The sequence below is a fragment of the Lampris incognitus genome, chromosome 9, assembly GCF_029633865.1.
Source record: "Lampris incognitus isolate fLamInc1 chromosome 9, fLamInc1.hap2, whole genome shotgun sequence".
Lineage (NCBI taxonomy): Eukaryota > Metazoa > Chordata > Actinopteri > Lampriformes > Lampridae > Lampris > Lampris incognitus.
In genome coordinates this window covers 24,802,739-24,830,256 of record NC_079219.1, presented here as the reverse complement: position 1 = coordinate 24,830,256, position 27,518 = coordinate 24,802,739, and the positions used below count along the sequence as shown (strand labels likewise).

At 41.9% G+C, this 27,518-nt stretch overlaps 1 protein-coding gene across 1 annotated transcript in view; it reads left to right on the top strand.

Annotated features, from left to right (window-relative positions):
• Positions 1 to 27,518, top strand: part of cep192 (centrosomal protein 192) — a 90,935-nt gene that overhangs the window by 9,000 nt on the left and 54,417 nt on the right. Inside the window, exons 11-25 of the mRNA XM_056286954.1 lie at positions 1,517 to 1,734; positions 1,912 to 2,034; positions 6,185 to 6,337; positions 7,044 to 7,308; positions 9,347 to 9,496; positions 9,628 to 9,692; positions 10,256 to 10,474; positions 15,056 to 15,197; positions 15,312 to 15,394; positions 17,079 to 17,366; positions 18,532 to 19,462; positions 20,240 to 20,366; positions 20,643 to 20,796; positions 21,017 to 21,695; positions 24,997 to 25,188. Of these exons, the coding sequence (XP_056142929.1) occupies positions 1,517 to 1,734; positions 1,912 to 2,034; positions 6,185 to 6,337; positions 7,044 to 7,308; positions 9,347 to 9,496; positions 9,628 to 9,692; positions 10,256 to 10,474; positions 15,056 to 15,197; positions 15,312 to 15,394; positions 17,079 to 17,366; positions 18,532 to 19,462; positions 20,240 to 20,366; positions 20,643 to 20,796; positions 21,017 to 21,695; positions 24,997 to 25,188 (3,789 nt within the window). The remainder of the gene's footprint in view (positions 1 to 1,516; positions 1,735 to 1,911; positions 2,035 to 6,184; positions 6,338 to 7,043; positions 7,309 to 9,346; positions 9,497 to 9,627; positions 9,693 to 10,255; positions 10,475 to 15,055; positions 15,198 to 15,311; positions 15,395 to 17,078; positions 17,367 to 18,531; positions 19,463 to 20,239; positions 20,367 to 20,642; positions 20,797 to 21,016; positions 21,696 to 24,996; positions 25,189 to 27,518) is intronic.

Sequence of the window (27,518 nt, the reverse complement as noted above, 5' to 3'; positions counted from 1 at the left end):
AGTATGATAACCACCGTCTTCTGCTTTGTTGGTATTCTGATGTTTGGGGAGGTAAAGGGTATCCTCTTGGTCGTTGTTGAAAGAGTGGGACAAGTTTACTTTCCTTGAAAAGACTTTCTCAGTATATTCAGGGATTCACCAAGGCAAACATGTGGTTAGAATCCCACTTCTCAAGCCTATAATAATTGATTATACCTTATATTTATATAATGCTTTTAAGAATAAGTTACAAAGCACTTTACAAACAAAAGGACAATCAGCAAAAAGTTAAAATATTAAGATAAAATCCAACAAAAGATAACAAAACAAAGTAAAAGCAAGCAAACAATGAAGTAAAATCAATAAAACAAATAAAATACAACAAAAGATTTACCAAAAATCACAAACAATAGAATCAATAAAACAAACGGAAGAATCAATAAAAAAAGCAAGTCTGAAATGGTGAGTTTTAAAGAGGCTTAAAGAAGACCTGCCATAGGAGATCAGCTTCCTTGATCCCCATTTGCAGGTCATTCCACAACAGAGGGGCCCGAACAGAAAAGGCCCGGTCACCTTTTGGCTTTAAGGTTTGACCAAGGCATGGCCGGGAATGAGCTTGGGTTGTATTCATGCTCATATAAGGTCAGGAGGTTAGTTATTTAGTTGGGAACAAACTCTCTACGAGCCTTAAAAAGGATCATTAAAATTTTAAAAGCCATAGGTTCGCGGTGGTGTAGCGGTCTAAGCATTGGCTTTGTGTCAATGCAGTTGCCCACTGGGGACTGGGGTTTGCGCCTCAGTTTCGTCAGATCTGACTATGGCCGGACTCGAAGCAGCAATAATTGGCAATGCTGTATTCAGGAGGGGGGCGGAGTTGGCTTGTGTTCGTCACATGAATGTGTCCCTGTGTGTGTCAGAAAAAGCAGTGGTTCGGCCTGGATTTGCCTTGTCACGAAAGTGGCGAGGCGTCTCCTTCGAGACTGCCAGCCGGAGAGATGCAGTTGGCGAATGCATGCAGTACGAGGGTGGGTGTTTTGAACTAAAATAGGGATTGATTGGCCATTAAATTGGGAAAGAAAGGGAAATATCAGAAATAAATCTATAAAAAATTTTTTTTCTAAAGTTAGCAGGAGTTCATCGATCAGACATCCAATAGCTCTTAGCTATGATTTAGCACCAGAACATCAGCAGTAGCCATCCTGGCTAGTTGCACCACGAATCTGGTTTTGATGGCTTGGCTGTAGTAAAATCCAAAAGGTAAGATTGCTTAAAAATCTCAGTAAAGGGGGCACCCCGGTGGCTCACCTGGTAGAGCGCGTATCACATAAGGCTGAGTCTTTACCGCAGCGGCCTGGGTTCGAATCTGGCCCGAGCCTTTCACTGCGTGTCATCCCTTCTCTCTCACCTGCCTTTCCTGTCTCTCTCTCGACTATTGCCATCAAGTAAAAGGGGAAAATGCCAAAACAATAATATTTAAAGAAGAAAAAAAAATCAGTAAAAGCGGCTACATCCTGTTTGTGTTGTCACTGTGCATCAGGGGATGGAGGAGGTGGAGATGGTAGCAGTGGGAGTGAGGAGAGTGGAAATGATGGAGGAGTGTCGACCATCCCTCTTCCTCAAGCTGGTGTCCAGACCACCTACGATGTGCTGCGGGGTCTTGGGATTGTGGGAAGCAGTGGCATCGAAGAAGATGGGGGCAGAGAGCTGAATAATCTGCCAAGCCTCGGAAGAAATTGCCTTTCCAGGCACACTGAGGTATAAATGAGATACTTCAGATAACTCTTGTTTATATCAACGATATCTTTGTGTTGGGGTAAAATCCAGAATTCCCAGGAAATGCAGGAAAAGACCTAGCTACCACAGTTTAATGGTAACAAATGAGTAGGTGTGCCTTATTGATTAATACTGATTAAAATCAAGTGTGTGCTACAGATGGGAGACCGTGTGGGTCCAGTCGGAACAGGAGAGGCCAGCTCCTCTCCAGGGACTTCAGCAGTACGTCAGAACTCTTCCCCCGTCAACTGGAGTATGACCTTGGATCGACAGGAGGCACTGGTGGGTACAGATGCATGGCTGGAATAGATGTCTGGTCTCAGTATAGACAAGGATTATATGCAAGAATGTGAACCTTAACAACAACACCATGCATAGTAGGCCTGTCTCACATCACTGTTCTGTTAAAGTGAATGTGTTCTGCATTTTGGTCTCGTTTATTTTTGTGCTGATTTTAGACCTTCCATGCCAGTGAACCAGCAATGCATCGCAGGCTATAGTCATCTATAAAAAAAGATTACAATTGGTGTTTAATTGCAGTCAAACAAAAACAATCCAAAATGGTACTTTTGCCACCCCAAAATGCAGTCAATATGCTTATTTGCAACCAGTTGCAAGACATTTTGAGAGTTACTTAAATGTTAACTTGAGCATTGAACAAGATAAGAGTGGGGCAATCATACTTCCAGTTTATTTTGTTTTATTTTTTTAAACGAAGCCGTTATATCACTTGGTAATCTGGTTTTCAGGTCCTTTACAGCCCCCAACAAGTTGGCCACAAGTCCACTGGCTTGTGGCTGTTCCAAAGACTCAAAATTAAAGGTGGATGTACTTTTATTATCAGGATCTTTTGGTACTTGAATGACTTGTCTGATGGCTCACACTGGAAGAATTAGTATCATCTTTTGGTTCTTGAATGACTTGTCTGATGAGCTCCCACTAGAAGAATTAGTATCATCTTTATATTCACTTCCTGGAACTTATTTGCGTCATTTAACTTGTAGCCCCATCTCTTTTAGTTTGAGAAGTATGGTGGGTTCTAGTTTTACATGTTTCACTTTAATTTAGGCTGTTTTTTTCTGTTTTAACTTTCCAAAACGTTTTCAGTTGAACCAATAAAGTAGGCGTGAAAGCCACTCTAGCAATTGGTCTTATGTCATGGTCTTAACTTTAGAATATTTATTTTTTTTATAAATTTATTTCTGATTTTCCCCTTTTTCTCCCAATTTAATGGCCAATCGATCCCTATTTTAGTTCAAACACCCACCCTCGTACTGCATGCGTTCGCCAACTGCATCTCTCCGGCTGGCAGTCTCGAAGGAGACGCCTCGCCACTTTCGTGACAAGGCAAATCCAGGCCGAACCACTGCTTTTTCCGACACACACAGAGACAGATTCATGTGATGAACACAAGCCAAGTCCGCCCCCCTCCCAAAGACAGCGTTGCCAATTATTGCTGCTTCATCGAGTCCGGCCATAGTCGGATCTGACGAGACCGGAGCATGAACCCCAGAACTTTAGAATATTTCTGTTGTTACTTCAGGAGGAACAGATGGAAGCAAAAACAACATATCCACCTCCTTAATTATTTCTCAAGTAGTGAGAAGGCTATTAGATCCAACCCATTCTTTTGTGCAACTGAAAACACTTAGAAATTGAGTATTAGTGTAACTAATGCACTATTAACTAATGTTTTTATTAGCCAATATTTTCTACTATAACTCACTGACAATATTTACATGCACACAGAAATCTGAAAGCAGGAATTGTATACGTGTCATATTCACACACATCAGTATTATGTGTGTGAGATTGTGGTTCTAATGGCAGAAAAATGTATGTGACATTTTAATCTCATGAACAGACCAGTCATAACATACTTTTTAGATGCATTTCTGAAAGTGATATCAATTTGTGCGTATATAGCTGGTTACATAACTCACCAAAAAGACGAGACGATACATCGATCAGCCAAAACATTAAAACCACCGACAGGTAAATTGTCTCATTACAATGGCACCTGTCAAGGGGTGGGATATATTGGGCAAAAATGGGTAAGCGTAAGGATCTGAGCGACCTTCACAAGGGCCAAATGGTGACGGCTAGGCAAATGGGTCAGAGCATCTCCAAAATGGCAGGACTCTTTGTGTTCCCGGTATGCAGTAGTCAGTATGCAGTAGTCAGTACCTATCAAAAGTGGTCCAAGGTAGGCCAACTGGTGACAGCGTCATGGGCACCCAAGGCTCATTGGTGCACATGGGGAGCGAAGGCTGGTCCGATCCCATAGAAGAGCTGCTGTAGCTCAGATTGCTGAAAAACTTGTATAGGGCTATGATAGACAGGTGTAGGAACACGTAGTGCATCACAGCTTGCTGCGTATGTGGCTGTGTAGCTGCACACTGGTCAGAGTACCCGCGCTGACCCCTTTCCACTGCTGAAAGCACCTAAAATGGGCATGTGAGCGTCAGAACTGGACCATGGAGCAATGGAAGAAGGTGGCCTGGTCTGATGGCTTTTACATCATGTGGACTGCCGAGTGCGTGTGTGTGGTTAACCTGGGGAGGAGATGGCACCAGGATACACTATGAGAACAGGGCAAGCCGGCGGAGGCAGTGTGATGCTCTGGGCAATGTTCTCCTGGGAAACCTATGGTCCTGGCGTTCATGTGGATGTTACTTTGACATGTGCCATCCACCTAAACATTGTTGCAGACCACGAACACCCTTCATAGCAACGGTATTCCCTGATGGCAGTGGCCTCTTTCAGCAGAATATTTTGCCCTGCCACACTGCAAATATTGTTCAGGAATGGTTTGAGTAACATGACAAAGAGTTCAAGGTGTTGCCTTGGCCTTCAAATTCTCCAGACCTCAATCCGATCAAGTGTCTTTGCGATGTGCTGGAAAACAAAGTCCAATCTATGGATTGGACTTTAACAGACATGTCCAATCTATGGAGGCCCCACCTTGCAACTTAAAGGATCTGCTGCTAATGTTTCGGTGCCAAATACCAGAGGACACCTTCAGAGGTTATGTGGAGTCTATGCCTTGACGGGTCAGAGCTGTTACGGCGACACAAGGGGAACCTACACAATATTAGGCAGGTGGTTTTAATGTTTTGGCCAATCCATGTTAGTACTTGGAATAAAATACATGTGAACCAAGTTAGCAGGGAAAGTATCAATTTATAGAATTATGGAAATGTCACTGTAGAGACAACAGTTGCAATGTTCTCTATTTTCAGCATACTGGCAGCAGTTGAAATATTGTAACCATGCAATTCTTGTCTTTTTAAAAATCAACGAGCCTTAATATCTTTGGTACATTTCATAATGTCTTTATGCATGCTCAATAATCCAGGTAAGGAAATTGCAGAAAGTTGAATCAGTTCATCAGGATGCAACGTTTATTGAGCGAAACGTTTCATCACTCATTTAAGTGACCTCTTTAGTCTCAACTGACTGCAGTTATCCCCACCCTTATAAACAATACAGTGGCACAACGACCGAAAACAACGATCAGTTTCATATGCAAATTGCTGTGACAATTAACTAGAGTTACAATGGCATTGTATACTATTCAGAGGATTGGGGAATAGTTGCAATCACAACATTGTAAGATGGCGACAGATGAGCTCTTAGCCCCCCCCCCCCCCTTATTCAGTGATGGTCATTCCCTCTTAACAAAGATGGCCTCTTTGACTCCTCATTCAAACCAACATTCCTCCCTACCAAGGATGTGCACATCTTCATACTTGAAAGAGGGGCCACTGGCCTGTAGATGGGTGTAGACTGCAGATTCCTGGCTTGATGCGCTAATTCTTCGGTGTTGTGCCATCCTCTTGGCCAATATCTGTTTGGTTTCCCTGATGTACAAGTTATGGCAATCCTCGCGGCACTTAACAGGGTACACTATATTGCTCTGTGTCGGGGGACCTGATCCTTGGGGTGGACAAATTTCTGGTGCAATGTGTTTTGGGGTTTGAAAGCAACTGAGATGCGGTGTTTGGAAAATATGCGTCTCAGCTGTTCTGACACTCGCGCCACATACGGAAACACAACTGTTTTATACTTAGGCAGCTGTTGTCCTGTTTATGATTGACTGGTGCACTGTTTGTGCATCTTCCTGGCTTTGACAAACACTCAGTTAGAATAACCACTCTTTATCCTAACTGAATTTTAACCCTATTTTTTGAGTTCTAGCCCTAACCGTAACCCAGGGCCTGTTTAATGTGGGATTTCTCCGCTTCCCTGGATGCTGTCATCACTTAGATAAGTGACGAAACGTTTCTCTCAATAAACGTGTGGATGAACTGTTTGAACTTTCTGTGATACATTTCAAAATGTATACCTTACATGATTCAATCATATACCCACCTCATTTTGAGAGCTGAAAAGGTTTAAATTTTTGGATAAAAGCTGATCTGATTTTCAGGATGCCATGGACAACATTTTGGGGATCACTGCTGAGGGAGTGTTAGATTCTGTCTATTTGAGGAATGGTGCTGGAAACCGAATACCTCAGGACACAGGCAGCACCAACACAACACACGTCCAGAGCACTCAGAGCACCTTCCAGCTATCCCAGGTAAAACAGAGGATAATGTAGTGAGGAAAGGATAAGGGATTTATTAATTGCCTTATGCTGAATTTATTTGCAGTCTTATCAGTGCAAGTGTAAACTAACTTGACAGCAGGTAAGTGCTTGTAGAATTGATTTGGCTATCAAACACTATTTGAATTAAACCTGTATTTGAGTGAAAAAAAAATCATAGAAATTCAAAATAGAAATAATGTCAGTGTTATGGCAAGTTAAAGGGAAAATTCACTGATTTTCATCTTATGTCTATCTGCGACAGGCATTCTGGTTCAGGTAAATGCTGTGGGAAAGACTGTTTGCAGGAGAATGCCGATTTTTCCATCTATAGTATGTAGTGAGGACTTTATTGCTTCTATCCACTACATACTCATCAGTACTGATTTCACATACAAAACCATCGGTGAGCTGTCCCTTTAGTGGATGCCATAATTTCATCAGAGATTGGGACTATAATGGCATTATTTATTACAAACATTTTTAGAAGCTTGGATCTTGTTTGTGGGCTTTGATTTGAATGAAGTATAAACTTCTGAACATAGTATCACATTGTATCTGGCATTTAGCTGAGAAAAGAAGTTAAGTAACTTCTAATGCACTATAATCATTTGTGAGGATCTGAATTTGAAGGATTTTATTACATTCTTTGAGCCTGTCTTTCTTTGCCTTAACCTATTGGCCTCTTGTTCTTTCTAAGATGCTGCTTCTAGACTGTAATGAGAACAATGATTATGGCGTGGATGAAGCTGATGATGTCAGGCCTTCTCTGGGATTAAGAGGAGGGCCCTGTGGTGATGCTGCAGTGGCTGAGCCATCAGACAGCCAGAGTGAGGATGAGAACAACCTTCTCTCTACCTCACTGGAGCCCAAATATTTCTCCCAGAGCTTCCACCAGGATCAGGTAGACTCTGACGATGGGTGGAATTACTGCCCAGACAACTTAGAGCTGGAGTTTGGACAAGGTAAATGGCCTGTGACCTTTTTAAAGAGAAAAATCACAGAGTTTCCACCTTATCTCTGTCTTATCTGCAACAGGGATAGGATAGCACATGAGAAACACCTGCAGTTGTTTCCAATCATTTCTGTATCTCTGGGGTGGCAGTGAAAGTTGTTTTTTTTCCTGACCGCCAAGTGATGTATTGTGATGTCATTTGGCGGTTGGGAAAACAACAGTTTAGCAGGGTTTCTGATACTCTAATCTACTATAAACATGCTGTTCAAAAAAACATCCTCATTCTCGGGGCTAAGCATAATTTCTGATACCAAAAATGACATCCCAGAACACTATTGAAAATTATTTTATGGACGACGCTACAGAAGCTTATGTGTAATGCATTCTGGTACATGTAAGTGCTGTGGGAAAGATTGCGAGCTGTAGAACACAGATTTCTCTGCCAACAGTGAGGACTTTATTGCTTCAATCCACTACAGTACTCATCAGTACAGATTGCATACACAGAAGTATCTGTGAACTTCCCTTTAAGTACTTGTTGTAATAACCAGTTTTTTATCTAAATACTCAGTGTTATAAATTACCAAGGCCATGAGATTCGTCTAAAGAATTTAAAGTGGAATACGTGAATGAGTTAGTGGATACATATATAGTGCTACACTTACAGCCAAAATGTTATATTTCAAGTATCTACAATACCACCACAATGCTTCATTAGGGTTGGGCGATATGTCAAAATTTTCCAACCGGCCATCGTTAGCTCAACAATCAGCAATCGCCGATATACGCCCCCGCTCTGCGGGGCATTTCCAGCAAATGCAATCATAGAAGAGCTCATTGCGAAAAAGACACTAAATAGCCTATTTGGGATTATTTTGGTTTTAAACCGGATGCAACAAACAAGTCGCAGGACTTAAATGAGTTCATTTGCCATCTTTGCAAACGAGAAGTGCCGGCAAAAGATTCTAACACTATCAATTTGCACGAGCATTAACATGAAAATCTAATTTTACTGAAGCATTACAGCCTATAGGCTACTCTTCGTCAATCAAACGATATAAATCACCTTGAGATCTTTGCTAAGCAATAAGCTGTAAAGACAGGTTTAACAGCTGTCCGAAACGATATGTAAAAAAAATAAAATTAAAAAAAAGTCCGATTGTGTCAGAGAAGGGCGCCTTTGCAGCCTCCAAATGAATAAACAGGTGGGGGTAACATAACTATGCTATTAAATGATCAAGATGCACAACTGCACATAGTTTTTGGTCTAGTTCTCAAATATTGCTTCTCAAGTATTGTATTAAAGTTTATGATGCTTTTCAGCACTAATCAATTGGATAGCAACCACTAAAGATGGCATAATTTTCATTTAGTCACTTCCCTGTTCTTTGAAAAATTCGTCGAAAATCAGTGCAACAAGAACTTGGGGTAACTTGTGGTATTTATTGGCTGTTAATTACATAGTGCTGTGAAGAAATTGCATGGTAATGTGAAGAAATGGCTAAGAAATAACAGTAAAGTAAAATCAGTGTAACGGCAAGTTGTAGTAGAATACCAAGAAGTATTGGGTAATTATAGAACAAAATTAAGGCTGAATAAAGACGTTTGATTGGTAATTATATGGGAATTAATTGTTATAGTGAGTGGTATAGCCCACATATAAGGTAAGACAGGTGAGTTTTTTTCTTCACATTACTGCGTAACTTCTTAGCAGTTTGTTCACATTACTACCTTATTTCTTGGCAGTGTTTTCACAATTACTACGTAATTAATGGCCTGTAAATTATAGGGTTACCGAATGTGCATATGGCCGAACTCCAACTGCCAGTTCCTATTTGCGCACGCTTTGAACTGGCTTTACTGGTTAATAATTTACCGAGTTGAATTCCTGGGGAGACAGACCATTAAATTGCGAAAATAAAAGGACAAAAATCACACGAAAAAGCCCCCCAAAAAAACCAACCACCGATTGGACTCAGCTAATTGCCTATTGCCAATATATTCGTCCAATCGCCCAAGCCTATGCTCCATTGCTTATATCTTGTCAGGTGTCAATGGCTGTCATAGTGTGGTGTACCAGGATGAAGAGGGAAAGTGGGTGACAGACTTGGCCTACTACTCTTCCTTTGAGAAAGAAGTGGATGGAAACATACCAGAACGTGTTAGCCAGTTTGAGACTGAGGACTTTTTTCCTGCCTGTAAGTATCAAGACCGAAGGTCTAGTTTAGTTCTATCAGAGCGAAATGTTTATTTTTTTCTTTTTCTTTAATCAACTGTAATCAACATGTCCATTCAATGCAGACATTTAGCTAATTTTGTCTACTTGCAGGTAATGCTATCGAAAAGATCATGGCAGATCAAGAAGAGTTTGAGAAGGAGCACCAATTTATGCAGGTTTGTAAGCAGTTTTTTCAGGATCAGTCTGCAACATTGTTACGTTCTGTTAGGTCCAGTTCAGTTAATATTGGCACACATAAAATGCCTCCTTTGTTTGCTAAGAAAAAAAAGAAAAGAAAGAAAAAGAAAATTTGACTAGAGTACATTGTGCACATTTGGATGATTTGGTTACTTTTAAGCTTGCTAATGACTTACAATTGGGAATGAGTTTGGCAGAAGGCTAAAGCACAGTATTTGGGCTCAAATGGGTAAAGTGACTATAAATGCAAGCAATACTCAATCTTGCCTATTTGTTCTATTTTTGAATGTTTAAAGCAATCAAAACATTGTGCTGTGAACCTACAATGTAAAGCATTTTTTTCATCATTTCCTAGATTAGTCTAGACTGTCATTGTTTACACACTAGAAATGTGACACACTAAATCCTTAATTTATTTTGCGAATTTTTTTTGAGTTTTTGGTTTGCACATGGAGTGCTCATGCCAGCCAAAATATTTGAATGTGACAGGCAGTTAAGATAACAAGATTTTAATTTGAGAATGTTTGTACTCTTCTTTAAGGAGGAGCAGATAGTACCGGCCAGTGGTAGTCTCACTCTTGGCGACACCTCCTGGAAGCTCCCCACCAGCAGCCACATCTTGACGAAGGCCTCTCAAGTCTCCTCAGAGTTTGAACAGGCTAATCAGACCTACCTGCGACTCTCCTTGGGGGAGTTCTTTGAACAGCGCTCTGAAGCCCTAGGCTGTCTTGGGAGCAATGATAGAGACATGGTTAAACGGGTAAGTAGAACTGCTTGCTTATGGCATAAATGTAAATCAGAATGTTTTGGAACAGATTTGGAAAGGACCCTTATCGCTAGCTTTTTAAAAGGCAACCACAGCTCTGTCCCACTGTTGTAAGTTAAGATGGCTTAATTTCACACAGTAGCATTGCTTGTGTTTGAGCAGTACTTATCCTGTTAGATGTCACTGCTGGTTTAATAGGGTCTTTCTTCATTTTCTCCTGAACCGGTTAGAAACCCTACTTGGTATCACTGGGACTCCATTATCATGGTTCAAGTCCTACCTCAAAGCTAGATAACAGTTTGTTTCCATTAGCAGCTTTAGGTCTCCCACATCCTTTCTTTCCCATGGTGTCCCCCAGGGCTCAGTTCTTGGACCGTTGCTGTTCTTTATTTACATCCCTCTTGGACATAAAGTCATGGCCTCAGATTTCACTGCTATGCTGACATTACACAACTCTACATACACACCAAGCCCTCAGATGCTCTACCACTATCCAACCTGACAGACTGTTTAAAAGATGTTAATGCTTGGATGACTTGCAATACCTTAAACTTAATCAGGATAAATCTGAGGCTATCCTCATTGCCTCCCCCGCCACACTTCGCAACATCTCCCATCTAAAGTTGTCCATCCCTGGTTTTATTACATCCTCTGTTGCTGAGGTCAAAAGTCTTTAGACGCCACCCTCTGTTTTGACACACTTATCAAAACATCACCAAAATGGCCTTTTTCTACCTGAAGACGATGTCCCTCTCTTTCTCGCTGTTGCAGAAACTCTCATTCATGCCTTTTTTTTTACATCCTGTCTAGATGACTGTAATGCTCTTCTCCTTCGTGTACCCACTCGGAGGTTAAAAAGACTACAGTATGTACAGCAGGAATAAGCAAAGTGGTCCAGAAAGGTCCGGTATGGGTGCAGGTCTTTGTTCCAACCACACTTGAGTCTACAAATCAAGGTCCTTAGCAAAGACTATTGATTGACTAATAGAATCAGGTGTGTAACTGCTTGGTTGGAACAAAAGTATTGGTTGATCTATAGAATCAGGTGTGTAAGTGCTTGGTTGTAACAAAGACCTGCACCCACACCGGACCTTTCTGGACCATGTTGCCTATCCCTGATGTACAGAATTCGGCTGCAAGAGTTCTCTGCTACATGCAGTCCTGGGCGCACACCACCCCTACCCTTCGGCAAGTGCATTGGCTCCCAGTTGAATACTGCATCTGTTTTAAAGTACTTATCCTTGTTTCTAAATGGCAACAGGCATGGATGCAAGTCCATGAATACTGGGATGGCATCCAGCGCTTTACCTGTACCCCCATCCATAGGGTTGGCGGTTGTGTCAGGAAGGGCATCCGATGTAAAATTTTGCTATGTCAGTATGTGGATTAACAAGACCAAACCGGATCGGTCGAGGCCCGTATTAACAATGGCCAGCATTGGTGCTGTGCCCTCACAGGGTCCTGATGGATACTGTAACATCTGATGAAAAAAAGGGAAAAAGCTGAAAGAAGATCCTTGTTTTTAAATCTCTCGATGGTTTGGCGCCTCCCTACCTATCCAATCTTCTCCATCCTTACACATCTACTCACTCACTATGTTCCTCTGATGCCAGTCTATTCTACACTCCCCCCTCCAGGCTCCACACTGGGTGACGGGGCCTTCAGTGTGGCCGCCACTAACCTCTGGAATGCTCTTCCTCAGGGTCTCTGCCAGTGTAAATCTGTTGCTTCTTTTAAGTTGCAGCTGAAAACTCACTTGTTTAGATTAGCCTTTTCTGGTGCTTTGTAATGTATGTACACTACCGTTCAAAAGTTTGGGATCACCCAAACAATTTTGTGTTTTCCATGAAAAGTCACACTTATTCACCACCATATGTTGTGAAATGAATAGAAAATAGAGTCAAGACATTGACAAGGTTAGAAATAATGATTTGTATTTGAAATAAGATTTTTTTTACATCAAACTTTGCTTTTGTCAAAGAATCCTCCATTTGCAGCAATTACAGCATTGCAGACCTTTGGCATTCTAGCTGTTAATTTGTTGAGGTAATCTGGAGAAATTGCACCCCACGCTTCCAGAAGCAGCTCCCACAAGTTGGATTGGTTGGATGGGCACTTCTTGCGTACCATACGGTCAAGCTGCTCCCACAACAGCTCAATGGGGTTCAGATCTGGTGACTGCGCTGGCCACTCCATTACCGATAGAATACCAGCTGCCTGCTTCTGCTCTAAATAGTTCTTGCACAATTTGGAGGTGTGTTTAGGGTCATTGTCCTGTTGTAGGATGAAATTGGCTCCAATCAAGCGCTGTCCACTGGGTATGGCATGGCGTTGCAAAATGGAGTGATAGCCTTCCTTATTCAGAATCCCTTTTACCCTGTACAAATCTCCCACCTTACCAGCACCAAAGCAACCCCAGACCATCACATTACCTCCATCATGCTTAACAGATGGCATCAGGCATTCTTCCAGCATCTTTTCATTTGTTCTGCGTCTCACAAACGTTCTTCTTTGTGATCCAAACACCTCAAACTTGGATTCATCCGTCCACAACACTTTTTTCCAGTCTTCCTCTGTCCAATGTCTGTGTTCTTTTGCCCATCTTAATCTTTTTCTTTTATTGGTCAGTCTCAGATATGGCTTTTTCTTTGCCACTCTGCCCTGAAGCCCAGAATCCCGCAGCCGCCTCTTCACTGTAGAAGTTGACACTGGTGTTTTGCGGGTACTATTTAATGAAGATGCCAGTTGGGGACCTGTGAGGCGTCTGTTTCTCAAACTAGAGACTCTAATGTACTTATCTTCTTGCTCAGTTGTGCAACGCGGCCTCCCACTTCTTTTTCTACTCTGGTTAGAGCCTGTTTGTGCTGTCCTCTGAAGGGAGTAGTACACACCGGTGTAGGAAATCTTCAATTTCTTAGCAATTTCTCGCATGGAATAGCCTTCATTTCTAAGAACAAGAATAGACTGTCGAGTTTCAGATGAAAGTTCTCTTTTTCTGGCCATTTTGAGCGTTTAATTGACCCCACAAATGTGATGCTCCAGAAACTCAATCTGCTCAAAGGAAGGTCAGTTTTGTAGCTTCTGTAACGAGCTAAACTGTTTTCAGATGTGTGAACATGATTGCACAAGGGTTTTCTAATCATCAATTAGCCTTCTGAGCCAATGAGCAAACACATTGTACCATTAGAACACTGGAGTGATAGTTGCTTGAAATGGGCCTCTATACACCTATGTAGATATTGCACCAAAAACCAGACATTTGCAGCTAGAATAGTCATATACCACATTAGCAATGTATAGAGTGTATTTCTTTAAAGTTAAGACTAGTTTAAAGTTATCTTCATTGAACAGTACAGTGCTTTTCCTTCAAAAATATGGACATTTCAATGTGATCCCAAACTTTTGAATGGTAGTGTATATATTTGAATGTATTCTTCTATCTGTGTGTGTGTGTGTGTGTGTGTGTGTGTGTGTGTGTGTGTGTGTGTGTGTGTGTGTGTGTGTGTGTGTATCTAAATATAATTTTTTTATTATTATTATTTATAATTTTCTTTCTACTGTTATCTTTTATTATGTATTGACTCTTATGTTGATTTGTAAAGTGTCCTTGGGTCACTTGAAAAGTGCTTATAAATAAAATACATTATTGTTAATATAGTAATAATAATAATAAATCAGTCTTATATAGCGCTTTTCTAACACTCAAAGTCCCTTTACAATAAACGGGGTGAAACAAGACAACCGATAAACATAGCACAAACATACAGGAGTGGATGGGAATCGGGGGGGGGGGGGTACGAGAGGGAGAAGCGGCAGCCACACACAACGCCAGCAGTACTCTCCAACTTAAACAGATACGAAAGGGCAAGAAAAACAACAGCACTGTAGATGTTGATTTTCAATTCAGTTTATTGTCATTAAAAACAATGTGCAGGCACATGTTAGTAATGAAATGAGGGGTTCCAAATTTTCTGTCGGGGTTTACTCCTGTCGTAGCCTATTCCTCTTCCGAGGTATCCATCAGGCAGTGGCACTATTTAACCCATAGCTGGGGGCTTGTTTGTGGGCATCAGGGAATATCCACACACTGGTGGGCCTGCGTACCACACATCTAGGGGCCAGACCTCCTCCGAGTCCCTAAAGCTGTGCTGGTACATGATTGTCTCCTCTCAGTTTTCACCCTTCAGCTGCAGTCAGCTACTCTTTATTCACAAATGAAGACACCAAACAAGTGGTCAACGTCACATAGCATTTCTCTGATCTTGACAAATGAATGACTCTTGGTAATTTGTTTCTTGCAATGATGTCTGTGAATGTACACTCCTTGGCTGTACAGCCAAGGACGCTGATCAGGGAAGATTTTATACCAAAAATATTTGGTTACTTAAAGATGTTAGATTTGATAATTTAAAGTACCCATCATTCATCTCAGGAGACAAATTTTTTTTTTACATGGTAGTTAAATTTAAATTGTGTTGGCCTGTGACTTTTCTATTACCTAAAGGAATAACCCTAGGAGGAAAAGTAAAACTTGTGATAATTTCTTGAAAGGCATTCTGTTCTGTTTTTCACTAGCCCTCCTTTGGCTACATCATCACCTCTCCAGAGAAGAGAGAACCTTTTCCTCTGATCCGTCCTTCAGACTTCGCATCCAGAGAAGATTCTCTTCAAAATGAGACAATGGAGCTCAAAAGAGCTGATGAAACCCTCCGTGCAGGTTTGTGTAGATTGTATGTAGAAAGATTATTTTCTAGATTCTCTTCCATTTTTAATGCATATTTTGTATTTTATTTGGTGCTTTATTGACTGTATTAGTGCCATTTCTTTGCAGAGGACCTGGACACAACTTGTGTTGTGTCAGGTGTCAGGATGTCACCTAAGGGTGATACTGATCCCAACATTTGTGAGAAGAAGGTAAAGAGAAATTTTTGATTGCCAATAAATAGACAATGGGCCTTATGCAGTAACTGCTTGTATGCACAGACCTATTTCGTAAACTATTCAAGAAAATAGGATGCGAGGAAGGTCAAGTTGCACAAACTATTTCTTCTCAAGATTCTAAAAGGCAAGTTTCTGCCATTAAATCCAAGGTGCACTGTAGTTTCTTGGAAAAAATAAAGGCTTAAAACACTTTACAATTATGAGATAACAATCATTAGTTGCATCATATTAGATAACATGGTAATTTTTTACATTCTGATATGTAAAATAAAGGCCTAATTTTTTTCCTAAGGAACTCCAGTGTGTGAAGGATTTACTGGAGAGTTGTTTTTACGGTCTTGAGAGGAAATAGTTGATGGAACTTGTTCTTCCTTGCGTCCTATTGAATACAATGCACCTGACTGATCCAAACGGCACCTGTAGGCTGTGATTACAACTAAGCTCTAATAATGTTTCCTTTCTCTATATTTTTAAACTAATTAAGAAATCTTATGACATTCACCAATTTTCTCTATTTTGGATTTGTTGGTTGGTATGTTCAGAATTTAAGAGCGATGCAGACATGTCTTACTCGAATACGCACTACAGTCCTGTTGGTCAGCTGTGTCTTTTGAAAAGAGCGGTCCATAAATCTTTAGTCTACCTTATGGAGAGAATAGTTTTAATATTAGAGATCATAAGAAAATACATTTAGGCCTTAATGATTTTAGATTTAATGAGCTCATATACAAATACTACTTAAGAATATTTATGCTTATTTTAAGATATGCTGTGATAAATGGTGAATAGAAAGTGAATTAACACCAATAAATATCCGCTGTATCATAATTCTTCTCCTTTTTGTCAATTCTTACAAAATCCTTTGCATATCTGTTATTCATTAGGGCACATGCAAAACGGGAATAAGGGTTAAGCAAAGTTATTTACTACAGACAAAACATCCCTACACTGCACTAGGGATGTCCTGAATACCTTTGTTCAAGCTTGGGATATTTTAGCACAATTTACCAACGAATGTTCTATATTAATTGACGAATAAAAACGAATGAAGGCTTAAGACAAGTAACTGATTATGAATGCAGTCACAATGATCATTTATTCATTTTTAATATTTTATGTTGATTGGAAAAAGCGATGACAACATAGCATATTTTTGAAACTTTTATTAAACAGATGAACATGGGACCAGTTTGGGAACAGGATGGCCTAAAATAGAGGAGGGGGAGTATAATTTTGGCAGCCATAAAAACTGCTTTGCCAACCCCTCTTCTCATTTAATGAAAGAGAGAATAGTGCAGTACTGAAACATAGAAAACAAGACTATTGCGGCCTACACAGCAGGAGAAATTCATAAGCATGTTCTTGCAGGGGAGTGGAATTTTGGCAGGGATTGAAGTTTCATCACAGCACTTGCATACATTTCATCCCCTTCCTGACTCATTAGTCTCTATAGAGGGTGAGGATAATTGGCTACACTACAGGATAGTTCGTCAAGATGCTTTATGTGTACTCTTGGCTGTGTCCAATGTTGATTTCTCTTAAGCAATTCTCTTAAGAAGAAATTTAACAAAGTTAAGAGAATGTTTTCACATGAGGCCCAATGTCTAATGCGAGGACTGTTTGGCTTGTCTAATAGATCACTGATCCTGTCTTTTAGGATGGGACTCTCCCTGTTGTACCCTCTGATGACACTGAGGGTGCAGGCTCTGTTTTGGGTCCAGCTAACCAGACCTGTAACTCCCCCAGTAATGGCACTGGACTAATGTTAAGTATTAGTACTATTGCCTCAGCCATTGCTGATGCGTCCATCAGTTCTGACCCGTCTCAACTGGCTGCTATGATCATGGAGGTGTCCAAGAGGAGTAGGGCCAAGAATCATGCTGGGCCTGCTGGACCTGTTGAAAGTACTGGCAACACCATAGAGAAAAATGCTTCAGTAAAACACGTAAGTTATTCGTGAATTGTTAGTTTGATAATGAAATGCAATTTCATTTTAAAAAGCTTGTTACCTAGAACTGCAAAATTGCCTCTTTTATCTAGTATTTTGTCTGGTGTATGGAAATGACAGCGTAATGGTTTAAACCCTGGAACAGGTGGTCAGAATCCTGAAGTTCCATCTTATAAACTGTATTTGCTTTTAGGCTTGGGTAATTCAAAAAAGAATTTTTTTTCTTAATTTTAATTTATTTTGGTAATCGTTAGATGTTTTACGCTTCTTTAAACTTACATCCAATGTTTGAATGAATGAATGACAAACAAGGCAGGATAGTGGGTCCAGTTTGCCTCAGAGCTACCCATCCTGACATTGGAGGGAAAAACCTCATCCGAGGATTTGTTAGAATTGGCTGTCAGCAGAGATTATCTGGAAGTGTGAGGTCTTTCTGGTGTTAGTTTTAACCACATTGGTTGCCCTGTTGACTGATCCGAGAACTGGGATTTAGATTATACTCACAAATGCACAATGTACAATGACACAATGATAGAAACGTATTAGCAAAAAGAAATTGTGCTGACATCAATGCTACATTTAAAAACAAAACAATATAATACTAAATAAGTTGATATATGACTGAAATAATAAGTCACTTCATAGTGTAGCCAGAGTACAGTGCATTTTAACTGTAAAATACTCATCAATAAATGTCTGGAAAGCCCACATCTCTACCCTACATACAAGCACTTGTTTTCTTTACAAATAGAGGTTGAGGTGGGATGTAAGTATAGTGTTAAATGATGTAAATATAGCCCAATTATTCCAAATATTTCTACATAGAATGGTCTGCAGACAAGATGTATTTGCAAGAGTCCCAAGATATTTCCTCTCTTGGAAAATCTTTGGGAATATCATGGAATACATTGCTTGCCAGGCCTAGCTTTGGTAGAAATGTATAAGCTTAGCCATTTGTCACTGAAATGATCCCAGATGGTCAGCTCAAGCACAGATTCTGAACAGACTGATAGACTTGATTTGGTTTCCCATGATCAGACTAAGCTAATTACTTGGATTTGTTCTGAATCAATTAATTTGTGTCATTCTTCAGCCATTCGGGCGATGGATTACAGTGCCGGAAAAATATGAAATATTTCCCACTGATATCTCCTATATTCAGACCAGCAATGATATGGACCAGATTTCCCTGATGGACACAATACAGAGAAGCACCTGCAATGGAGAACTGAGTACCTTTGACATAGAGAAATACCTGAGGAAGGCGGATTTGTCTGTCTGCAGTGATGCCTCTGTCGCACACACCACCCTTGACCTGACTAGCTGGGCTGACCACCTCAGCAACTCTCACAGGCACTCTCAGGATAGATTACCTGTCGAGGACGAGGGGTGCTCTGCTCAGCAAGCAGAAGATAGTTTACAGTCTCCAAGTGGGAAATTGGACACAAGGAGAGAGACTACAGTTAAAACTTGTACAAGCATAACACAACAGTCTAGTACAAAGTCGCTGCTCTCAGGTAATAAGGACGATTTAAGAAGAAGCTCTATTCCTCGTCCCAAGGCAAGTTCTGTACCAACAACCACACCCACCTCAGCTCGAAGGTCTGCAGGCTCAGTGCAGTCTCCCACAGCCAAACCTGCAGATGACAAAGTTGCCACCACAACAAACTCCCTCCCTGGAGATGGCAAGGCCCCCTCTGCTTCTAAGACAAACTCAAAGGCTTATGCTTCTTTGAGCAGGACCTCCACAGAAAGCCAAGCCAAACTAGAAACTGTGCTTCCACATATATCCAACAACCCTCAGTCTTATTTGCAAAAGCTTGAGAGTAACGCTGTTGCCTCACTTGGGGGGCCAAAAACCTCACCAGGTCAGAGGAGAGGGCGGTCAGGCCTACCTTGCCTCAAAAGCTCATCTCCTCCCACACAAAAGCAGAAGAGTACAGAACAGCAGCATCACGACAGACCCAGCAATGCTCCAGAGAAAGCATCAGCACCCAGGAGCCCTATAACTGCTCCACCATCCCACTGCTCTGGGGAGACTAACATTGGCATTTTCTGCCAAAGCCCCCAACCAACTATACACCGCACATTTGGTGAGTAAATGGTTTCTGCTTTGTTTGGCAGGGACCATGTGTGGTAATTTAAATTTGATTTTAATTGGACAACTTTATCTGAATGACTTTTCAGTTTTGTGAGTGCATTCAGGCTGGATTCAGACAGAATCAGGCAATGCGTCAAAAACACAATTCCTCCCATTCATTTTGAATGAGGGTAGTGCGTTTACACTGCGGCAGCGCATGACGCAGGGGGTTCCGCAAAAAAGTGCAGTGGCATCCAGCAAGAAAGTTGAGCTGGATGTAACTTTTGCCGCAACGCAACCCAACATCATGCTGCGGTGGCCAATCACCTAAACCAAAGATTAGACTGAAGACATGCACATAAGCCATGATCGCTGCGATGGCCCATTGTGGTGATAAATGATCACAATGGGCCATGTAGTGACACGCCCACACCGCTGCACAAGGTGCCGCAATTGCCTGATTCTGTCTGAATCCAGCCTCGTGCATGATTTCATGTTTTCCTGGTCAGAATCAAATGCCTAAACCTGGCACTTAGTACCTTTCTCTGTCCATTGAGCTTTATAAAATTACCTGAAATGCTAATGAAGTGGCTTCATTAAAGGATGCAGTGATTATTTATTTCATGGCAATTGATTTAAAAATCATACCTTGATGTTTGTTTTGCTTAAATTTATTAGCTTGCTGTTGGGGCTTGTATCAAAGATGGGTCATAAGTCATTCAGGAAGAGTGGATGTTGAGACTGTCATCATGAGTCACAGTGACACTGTTAACATGTGTTTGTTCTTTAGATGTATTCAAAGGTTCCTCTGAACCTTCTGGGATTGACGTGGAGGAGACTCAATGTAGCTTCAGACCATCCACCTCTCCTCTCACCCACTCCTCTCCTAGTCAGACCTCCATCCCCAGTACTGATGGGTACTCTCACTATTTTTACGAACTAAAATCCACTAATATGCTCCATAATTTAGAACAAAAGTCAAACCCAGTGTACAATCAACTGTCAGGTAACTATACAAGCATGGCTGGATAGTCAGTTAGTCATTTTGCTCCATATCCAAATGGATGGATTTTAAAATCATTAGGTGGGGAACAGATTAATTGGCACTTAATTTTTGTTGTTCATTGAAAACCTGCCTCCGATGAGCAAATGCACAGTGCAATAACTGTCTTCCTTGCACTTTTTCTCATCAGTACAGTGTCCTCTCCCTCCGGTGAAGGTGTGGCAGGTAGACGTCAAGACTGTGAACTCCCTCCTTCGTCCATCTGCTCTAGCCCTAGTCTTAGCAGGCTAACATACATCTCACTAAATGACAGCACTGTCATACCCACACCTGAAAGACAAAAGGTACCCCTAAACATATTAAAATACACATGCTGACAAATATGAAGTATTGCAATCTAAAAAATAATTTTTGAGGAGTTCATGATTGTCTTTGGATTAAGTAGTTGGAACTCAATTGGTAGTCTGCTCTTGTGTGTGAGAAGTGTCACCAGTCCAACTATTGTATCTTACAAATGAAACCCAGACTTTGTATCAATTTGTTCAATTCCCTTGCTCTCCACAGAATAACTGCACCATGGCACTCAGCACCACCATAATCAGGGCTAGTCCAACCCCACCAGTGGAGCCAGATGCTCAATCTAATTTGGACAATCTTTGTCCATCCAAAATTCTTGAACAGGAGCAATCCCACCAGTCCAAAAGTCCTGATCCACTACCACCACACCGGTGTAAAAGTCCAGAGCCCCCACGTAGCTGTTCTGTTCTCAGCTGCACTCGCAGCCAGAGTGAATGTAACTACCATTGTAGTGGGAAGGGACCCGGTGAGCAACCAGCAGGCTGTGGGCATCACATGCACAACTCTGAGTCCAATGTGCGGCAGCTTACTAAAGTTGACTCTGGCTACTCCAGTAATCTAAACATCCAGCAGCCTTGCAACACCATAGCCAGTCAGAGTACCCAACAATGGGGAGCAGCTGGCTCCATCTCTACTCAAGCATACACTGGGGGGGGTCTTGTCAAGCCTCCCTCTTACTCTTCAGAAGACCTGCGCTATTTGCCGATCTCCAGCTTTAAGCCCCAGGGAGCTAGTCAAGTGGACATACTGCATAACGGTGGTGGGCAGTCCCTCCTTGCTGGCCATGGTCTCTTCACTGCCCAGGTCACTCAGCAGTACTTAGGATCTGAAGCTCCATTACATCCTGCAGCCTACCACATAGGAGCAACAGGAAATGGTCTTTACGGTATGACAACAGGCTAGTCTGCTTTCAACATTTGTGTCAATGTCACCCAAAACACATTAAAATTGGTGTGTTTTGTTTAGTTTGAAATCATAAATCCCAAAATGCAAGTAAGACTTTATCCAACTTTTAACAAGTAATAATGTATCATTGCCTTGAGGAAACATGATGGTGAAAATAATACAAAATATGGTATAAAAGTAGTAAAATGTGGTTGTATAATCTCTTTCGTTTGTCTTGATGCACGCTCAGTAATCCAGGAAAGGAAATCACAAAGTTGAATCAGTTCATCTGAACACTTTTATTGGGAGAAATGTTTCGTCACTCATCTAAGTGACTTCTTTAGTCTCAACTGACTGCAGGTATCCCTACCCTTATAAACAGCACAGTTGCATAACGACTGAACCAACGATCAGTTTCATATGCAAATTGCCATGACCATTAACTAGAATTACAATGGCAGTTTGTACCATTCACAGAGGATTGGGTAATAGTTACAGTCGTAGCATTGTAAGATTGTGACAGATGTACTCTGCCCCCCCCCCCCCCCCGTTTCAGGGATGGTCGTTCCCTCTTCACACAGACTGTCTCTTTGACTCCCCGTTCAAACCAGCGTTTCTCCCTATCAAGGATGTGGACATCCTCATTCTTGAAAGAGTGGGCACTGGCCTGTAGATGGGTGTAGACTGTGGAGTCCTGGTCTGACACATTAGCTGTTCTGTGCTGTGCCATCCTCTTGCCCAGCATCTGTTTGGTTTCCCCAATGTACAATTCATAGGAGTCCTCCCGGCACTTACAGCATACACTATATTGCTCTATTTGTGCCAGGGATGCGATCCTTGGGGTGGACCAGATGCTTGTTTAGATGCACTTATGACCTCTGATGACTAGTAGTTCTCCTGATTTCCTACGGACATGCATTAAATGCACTTATTGTAAGTCGTTTTGGATAAAAGTGTCGGCTAAATGAGTGTAATATAATGTAATGGACCAATTTCTCGCGCAGCATGTTTTAGGGTTTGAAAGCAACTGAGACGCGATTTTTGGAAAACAAGCTGCTCCAGAAATTGGTCCACCCCATGGATCGGGTCTCCAGCACAAACAGAGCAATATAGTGTACACTTAAGTGCCAGGAGAATTGCGGTGACTTACACTACCGTTCAAAAGTTTGGGATCACCCAAACAATTTTGTGTTTTCCATGAAAAGTCACACTTATTCACCACCATATGTTGTGAAATGAATAGAAAATAGAGTCAAGACATTGACAAGGTTAGAAATAATGATTTGTATTTGAAATAAGATTTTTTTTTACATCAAACTTTGCTTTCGTCAAAGAATCCTCCATTTGCAGCAATTACAGCATTGCAGACCTTTGGCATTCTAGCTGTTAATTTGTTGAGGTAATCTGGAGAAATTGCACCCCACGCTTCCAGAAGCAGCTCCCACAAGTTGGATTGGTTGGATGGGCACTTCTTGCGTACCATACGGTCAAGCTGCTCCCACAACAGCTCAATGGGGTTCAGATCTGGTGACTGCGCTGGCCACTCCATTACCGATAGAATACCAGCTGCCTGCTTCTGCTCTAAATAGTTCTTGCACAATTTGGAGGTGTGTTTAGGGTCATTGTCCTGTTGTAGGATGAAATTGGCTCCAATCAAGCGCTGTCCACTGGGTATGGCATGGCGTTGCAAAATGGAGTGATAGCCTTCCTTATTCAGAATCCCTTTTACCCTGTACAAATCTCCCACCTTACCAGCACCAAAGCAACCCCAGACCATCACATTACCTCCACCATGCTTAACAGATGGCATCAGGCATTCTTCCAGCATCTTTTCATTTGTTCTGCGTCTCACAAACGTTCTTCTTTGTGATCCAAACACCTCAAACTTGGATTCATCCGTCCACAACACTTTTTTCCAGTCTTCCTCTGTCCAATGTCTGTGTTCTTTTGCCCATCTTAATCTTTTTCTTTTATTGGTCAGTCTCAGATATGGCTTTTTCTTTGCCACTCTGCCCTGAAGCCCAGAATCCCGCAGTCGCCTCTTCACTGTAGATGTTGACACTGGTGTTTTGCGGGTACTATTTAATGAAGATGCCAGTTGGGGACCTGTGAGGCGTCTGTTTCTCAAACTAGAGACTCTAATGTACTTATCTTCTTGCTCAGTTGTGCAACGCGGCCTCCCACTTCTTTTTCTACTCTGGTTAGAGCCTGTTTGTGCTGTCCTCTGAAGGGAGTAGTACACACCGGTGTAGGAAATCTTCAATTTCTTAGCAATTTCTCGCATGGAATAGCCTTCATTTCTAAGAACAAGAATAGACTGTCGAGTTTCAGATGAAAGTTCTCTTTTTCTGGCCATTTTGAGTGTTTAATTGACCCCACAAATGTGATGCTCCAGAAACTCAATCTGCTCAAAGGAAGGTCAGTTTTGTAGCTTCTGTAACGAGCTAAACTGTTTTCAGATGTGTGAACATGATTGCACAAGGGTTTTCTAATCATCAATTAGCCTTCTGAGCCAATGAGCAAACACATTGTACCATTAGAACACTGGAGTGATAGTTGCTTGAAATGGGCCTCTATACACCTATGTAGATATTGCACCAAAAACCAGACATTTGCAGCTAGAATAGTCATTTACCACATTAGCAATGTATAGAGTGTATTTCTTTAAAGTTAAGACTAGTTTAAAGTTATCTTCATTGAAAAGTACAGTGCTTTTCCTTCAAAAATATGGACATTTCAATGTGATCCCAAACTTTTGAACGGTAGTGTATACATTGGGGAAACCAGACACTGGCCAAGAGGATGTTACAACACAGAAGAGCTACATCATCAGGCTAGGACTCTGCAGTCTACACCCATCTACAGACCAGCGCCCACTCTTTCAAGGATGAGGATGTCCACATTCTTGATAGGGGAGGAACGCTGGTTTGAACGGGGAGTCAAAGAGGCCATCTATGTGAAGTGGGAACGACCATCCCTGAACCGATGGGAGCCTAAGAGTACATCTGTCGCCATCTTACAATGCTGTGATTGCAACTATTCCCCAATCCTCTGTGAATAGCACACATAGCCATTGTAACTCTAGTTAATGGTCACGCCAATTTGCATATGACACTGATTATTGGTTCAGTCGTTATTTTAACTATACTGTTTATAAGGGTGGGGATACCTGCAGTCAGTTGAAACTGAAGATGTTACTTAGGTGAGTGATGAAACATTTCTCTTAATAAACATTGTGTTCAGATGAACTGATTCAAATTTCTGTGATCGCTCTCTGGTTCTGCTCTCATATTTCCTTTCAGGCATATCCAGTTGTGAATTACCGGGAAGGCACCTTCCCACTACATCGGTTCCCTTCAGTTTGACTGGGCCTGCAGCATACTACCAGCTCCAGAGACCCCAAAAGAACCAACTGGATCTGGGCGCGATGGGGAAACCCTACATTCAGCATGGCGGAGAATCATGGGTGGTTGGTGCTCTCGATGAACTTAGAGGTAAGTGATTTAATGGAATCATCAACCTTTTTAGAGCTCGAAGATACACTATATGTACAAAAGTATTGGGATACATGGCCATTACACCTGCAGGAGCTTTTATGACATCCCATTCTAAATCTATAAGCATTAACATGGAGTTGGGTCCCCCCTTTGCAGCTATGATAGCTGCCACTCTTCTGGGAAGGCTTTCCACAAGATTTTGGAGTGTGTCTGTCGGGAAATTTTGCCCATTCATCCAGAAGAGCATTTGTGAGGTCAGGCACTGATGTTGGATGAGAAGACCTGACTCGCAATCTCCGTTCTAGTTCATCCAAAGGTGTTCGATGGGGTTGAGGTCAGGGCTCTGTGCAGGCCAGTCAAGTTCTTCCACTCACCCAACCATGTCTTAATGGAGTTTTGTGCACTAGGCCACAGTCATGCTGGAACAGAAAAGGGCCCTCCCCAAACTTTTCTCACAAAGTTGGAAGCATAGAATTGTCCAAAATGTCTTGGTATGCTGAAGCGTTAAGATGTCCCTTCCCTGGAACTAAGGGGTCTAGCCCAAACCCTGAAAAACAACCCCACACCATTATCCCTCCTCCACCAAACTTTACAGTTGGCACAATGCAGTCAGGCAGGTAATGTTCTACTGGCATCCGCCAAACCCAGACTCGTCCATCAGACTGCCAGAGAAGCATGATTTGTCACACCACAGAACACGTTTCCAGAACAGAATCCAGTGGCAGCGTGCTTTACACCACCCCATCCGACGCTTGGCATTGTGCTTGGTGATTTAAGGCTTGCATGCAGCTGCTCAGCCATGGAAACCCATTCCACGAAGCTCCCGGCGCAAAGTTTTTGTGCTGATGTTAATGCCGGAGGAAGTTTGGAACTCTGCAGTTATTGAGTCAACAGAGCGCTGGCGACTTTGATGCATTATGCGCCTCAGCACTCATTGACCCCTCTGTGTGACTTTACATGGTCTGCCACTTATTGGCTGAGTTGCTGTTGTTCCTAAACGCTTTCACTTTTCAATAATACTACTTACAGTTGACCGTGGAATATATAGCAGGGAAAAATTTCACGAACTGACTTATGGCAAAGGTGGTATCCTATGACAGTACCACGCTTGAATTCACTAAGGTCTTCAGAACAACCTATTCTTCCACAAATGTTTATAAATGCAGACCGCATGGCTAGCTGCTTGATTTTATTCACCTGTGGCAATGGGTCTGAATGAAACACCGGACTTCAATGATTAAGAGGTGTGTCCCAATACTTTTGTCCATATAGCATATGTAATTGACATCTGTTGTTTTTCTTTGTGTTTTACAAATACATCCTTGCCCTGTTAAATGGGTAAAACTTTACAATAAGGCATACTTTGTAAAGGGTTTATAAGTGATTATTATTTACTTAATGTTAATTTATTTATCAATGCGTTAAAAATCATAAGATGTTATTACTACTACTACTTTCGGCTGCTCCCGTTACGGGTTGCCACAGCGGATCATCCGTATTTATGATCCGCATATTTGATTTGGCAAAGATTTTACGCCGGATTCCCTTCCTGACGCAACCCTCCCCATTTGTCCGGGCTTGGGACCGGCACTAAGAATGCACTGGTTTGTGCATCCTCAGTGGCTGAGTTATAAGATGTTATTACTCATTGATAAAAATGACTTATTTGGGTGTTCAAGTTTTGAGCCCACATGGGGAGAGTCTCCGGACGTTCTCTCAGAAACCATGTGATTAGACAAAGTTGAAGTGGTTTATCTGGACACAACATTTATTGAAAGAAGCGTTTCATCAGTCATCTAAGTGACCTCTTCAGTCTAAACTCATTGCAGGTATCCCCACCTCTTATAAACAATACAGTAGCATAACGACCAAAAACGTGAGAGATACCAGCAAACTGAACAAGCTGGTGAAGAAGGCTAGTTCAGTAGTGGGGGATGACCTGGAGGCGGTTGCGGAGGGGAGGAGGAAGATGGCTGCCATCTTGATGAAATCCTCCCATCCTGTCCATGACGAGATAGTGGGGAGGAGGAGCACATTCAGTTACAGACTCATTGCCCCGGGGCAAACCACGAAACGCCTCAGCCAGTCTTTTGTACCAACAACAATCAGGCTCCACAACAAGGTCCACCCCCCTGCCCCAACCTCGCCCTCCCTCCTCCTCCTCCGCCTCTCACACAAGGACTGACTAGGACCGATTCCTTCACCCCGTCCCCTGCACAAGGACTGACTTCCTGACTCCTTGACCCCCACACAAGGACTGACTAGGACCGACTCCTTGACCTCTATAGACCGCCACTGAGCCCTCTGACTTACAGTCAAGGCTCAGC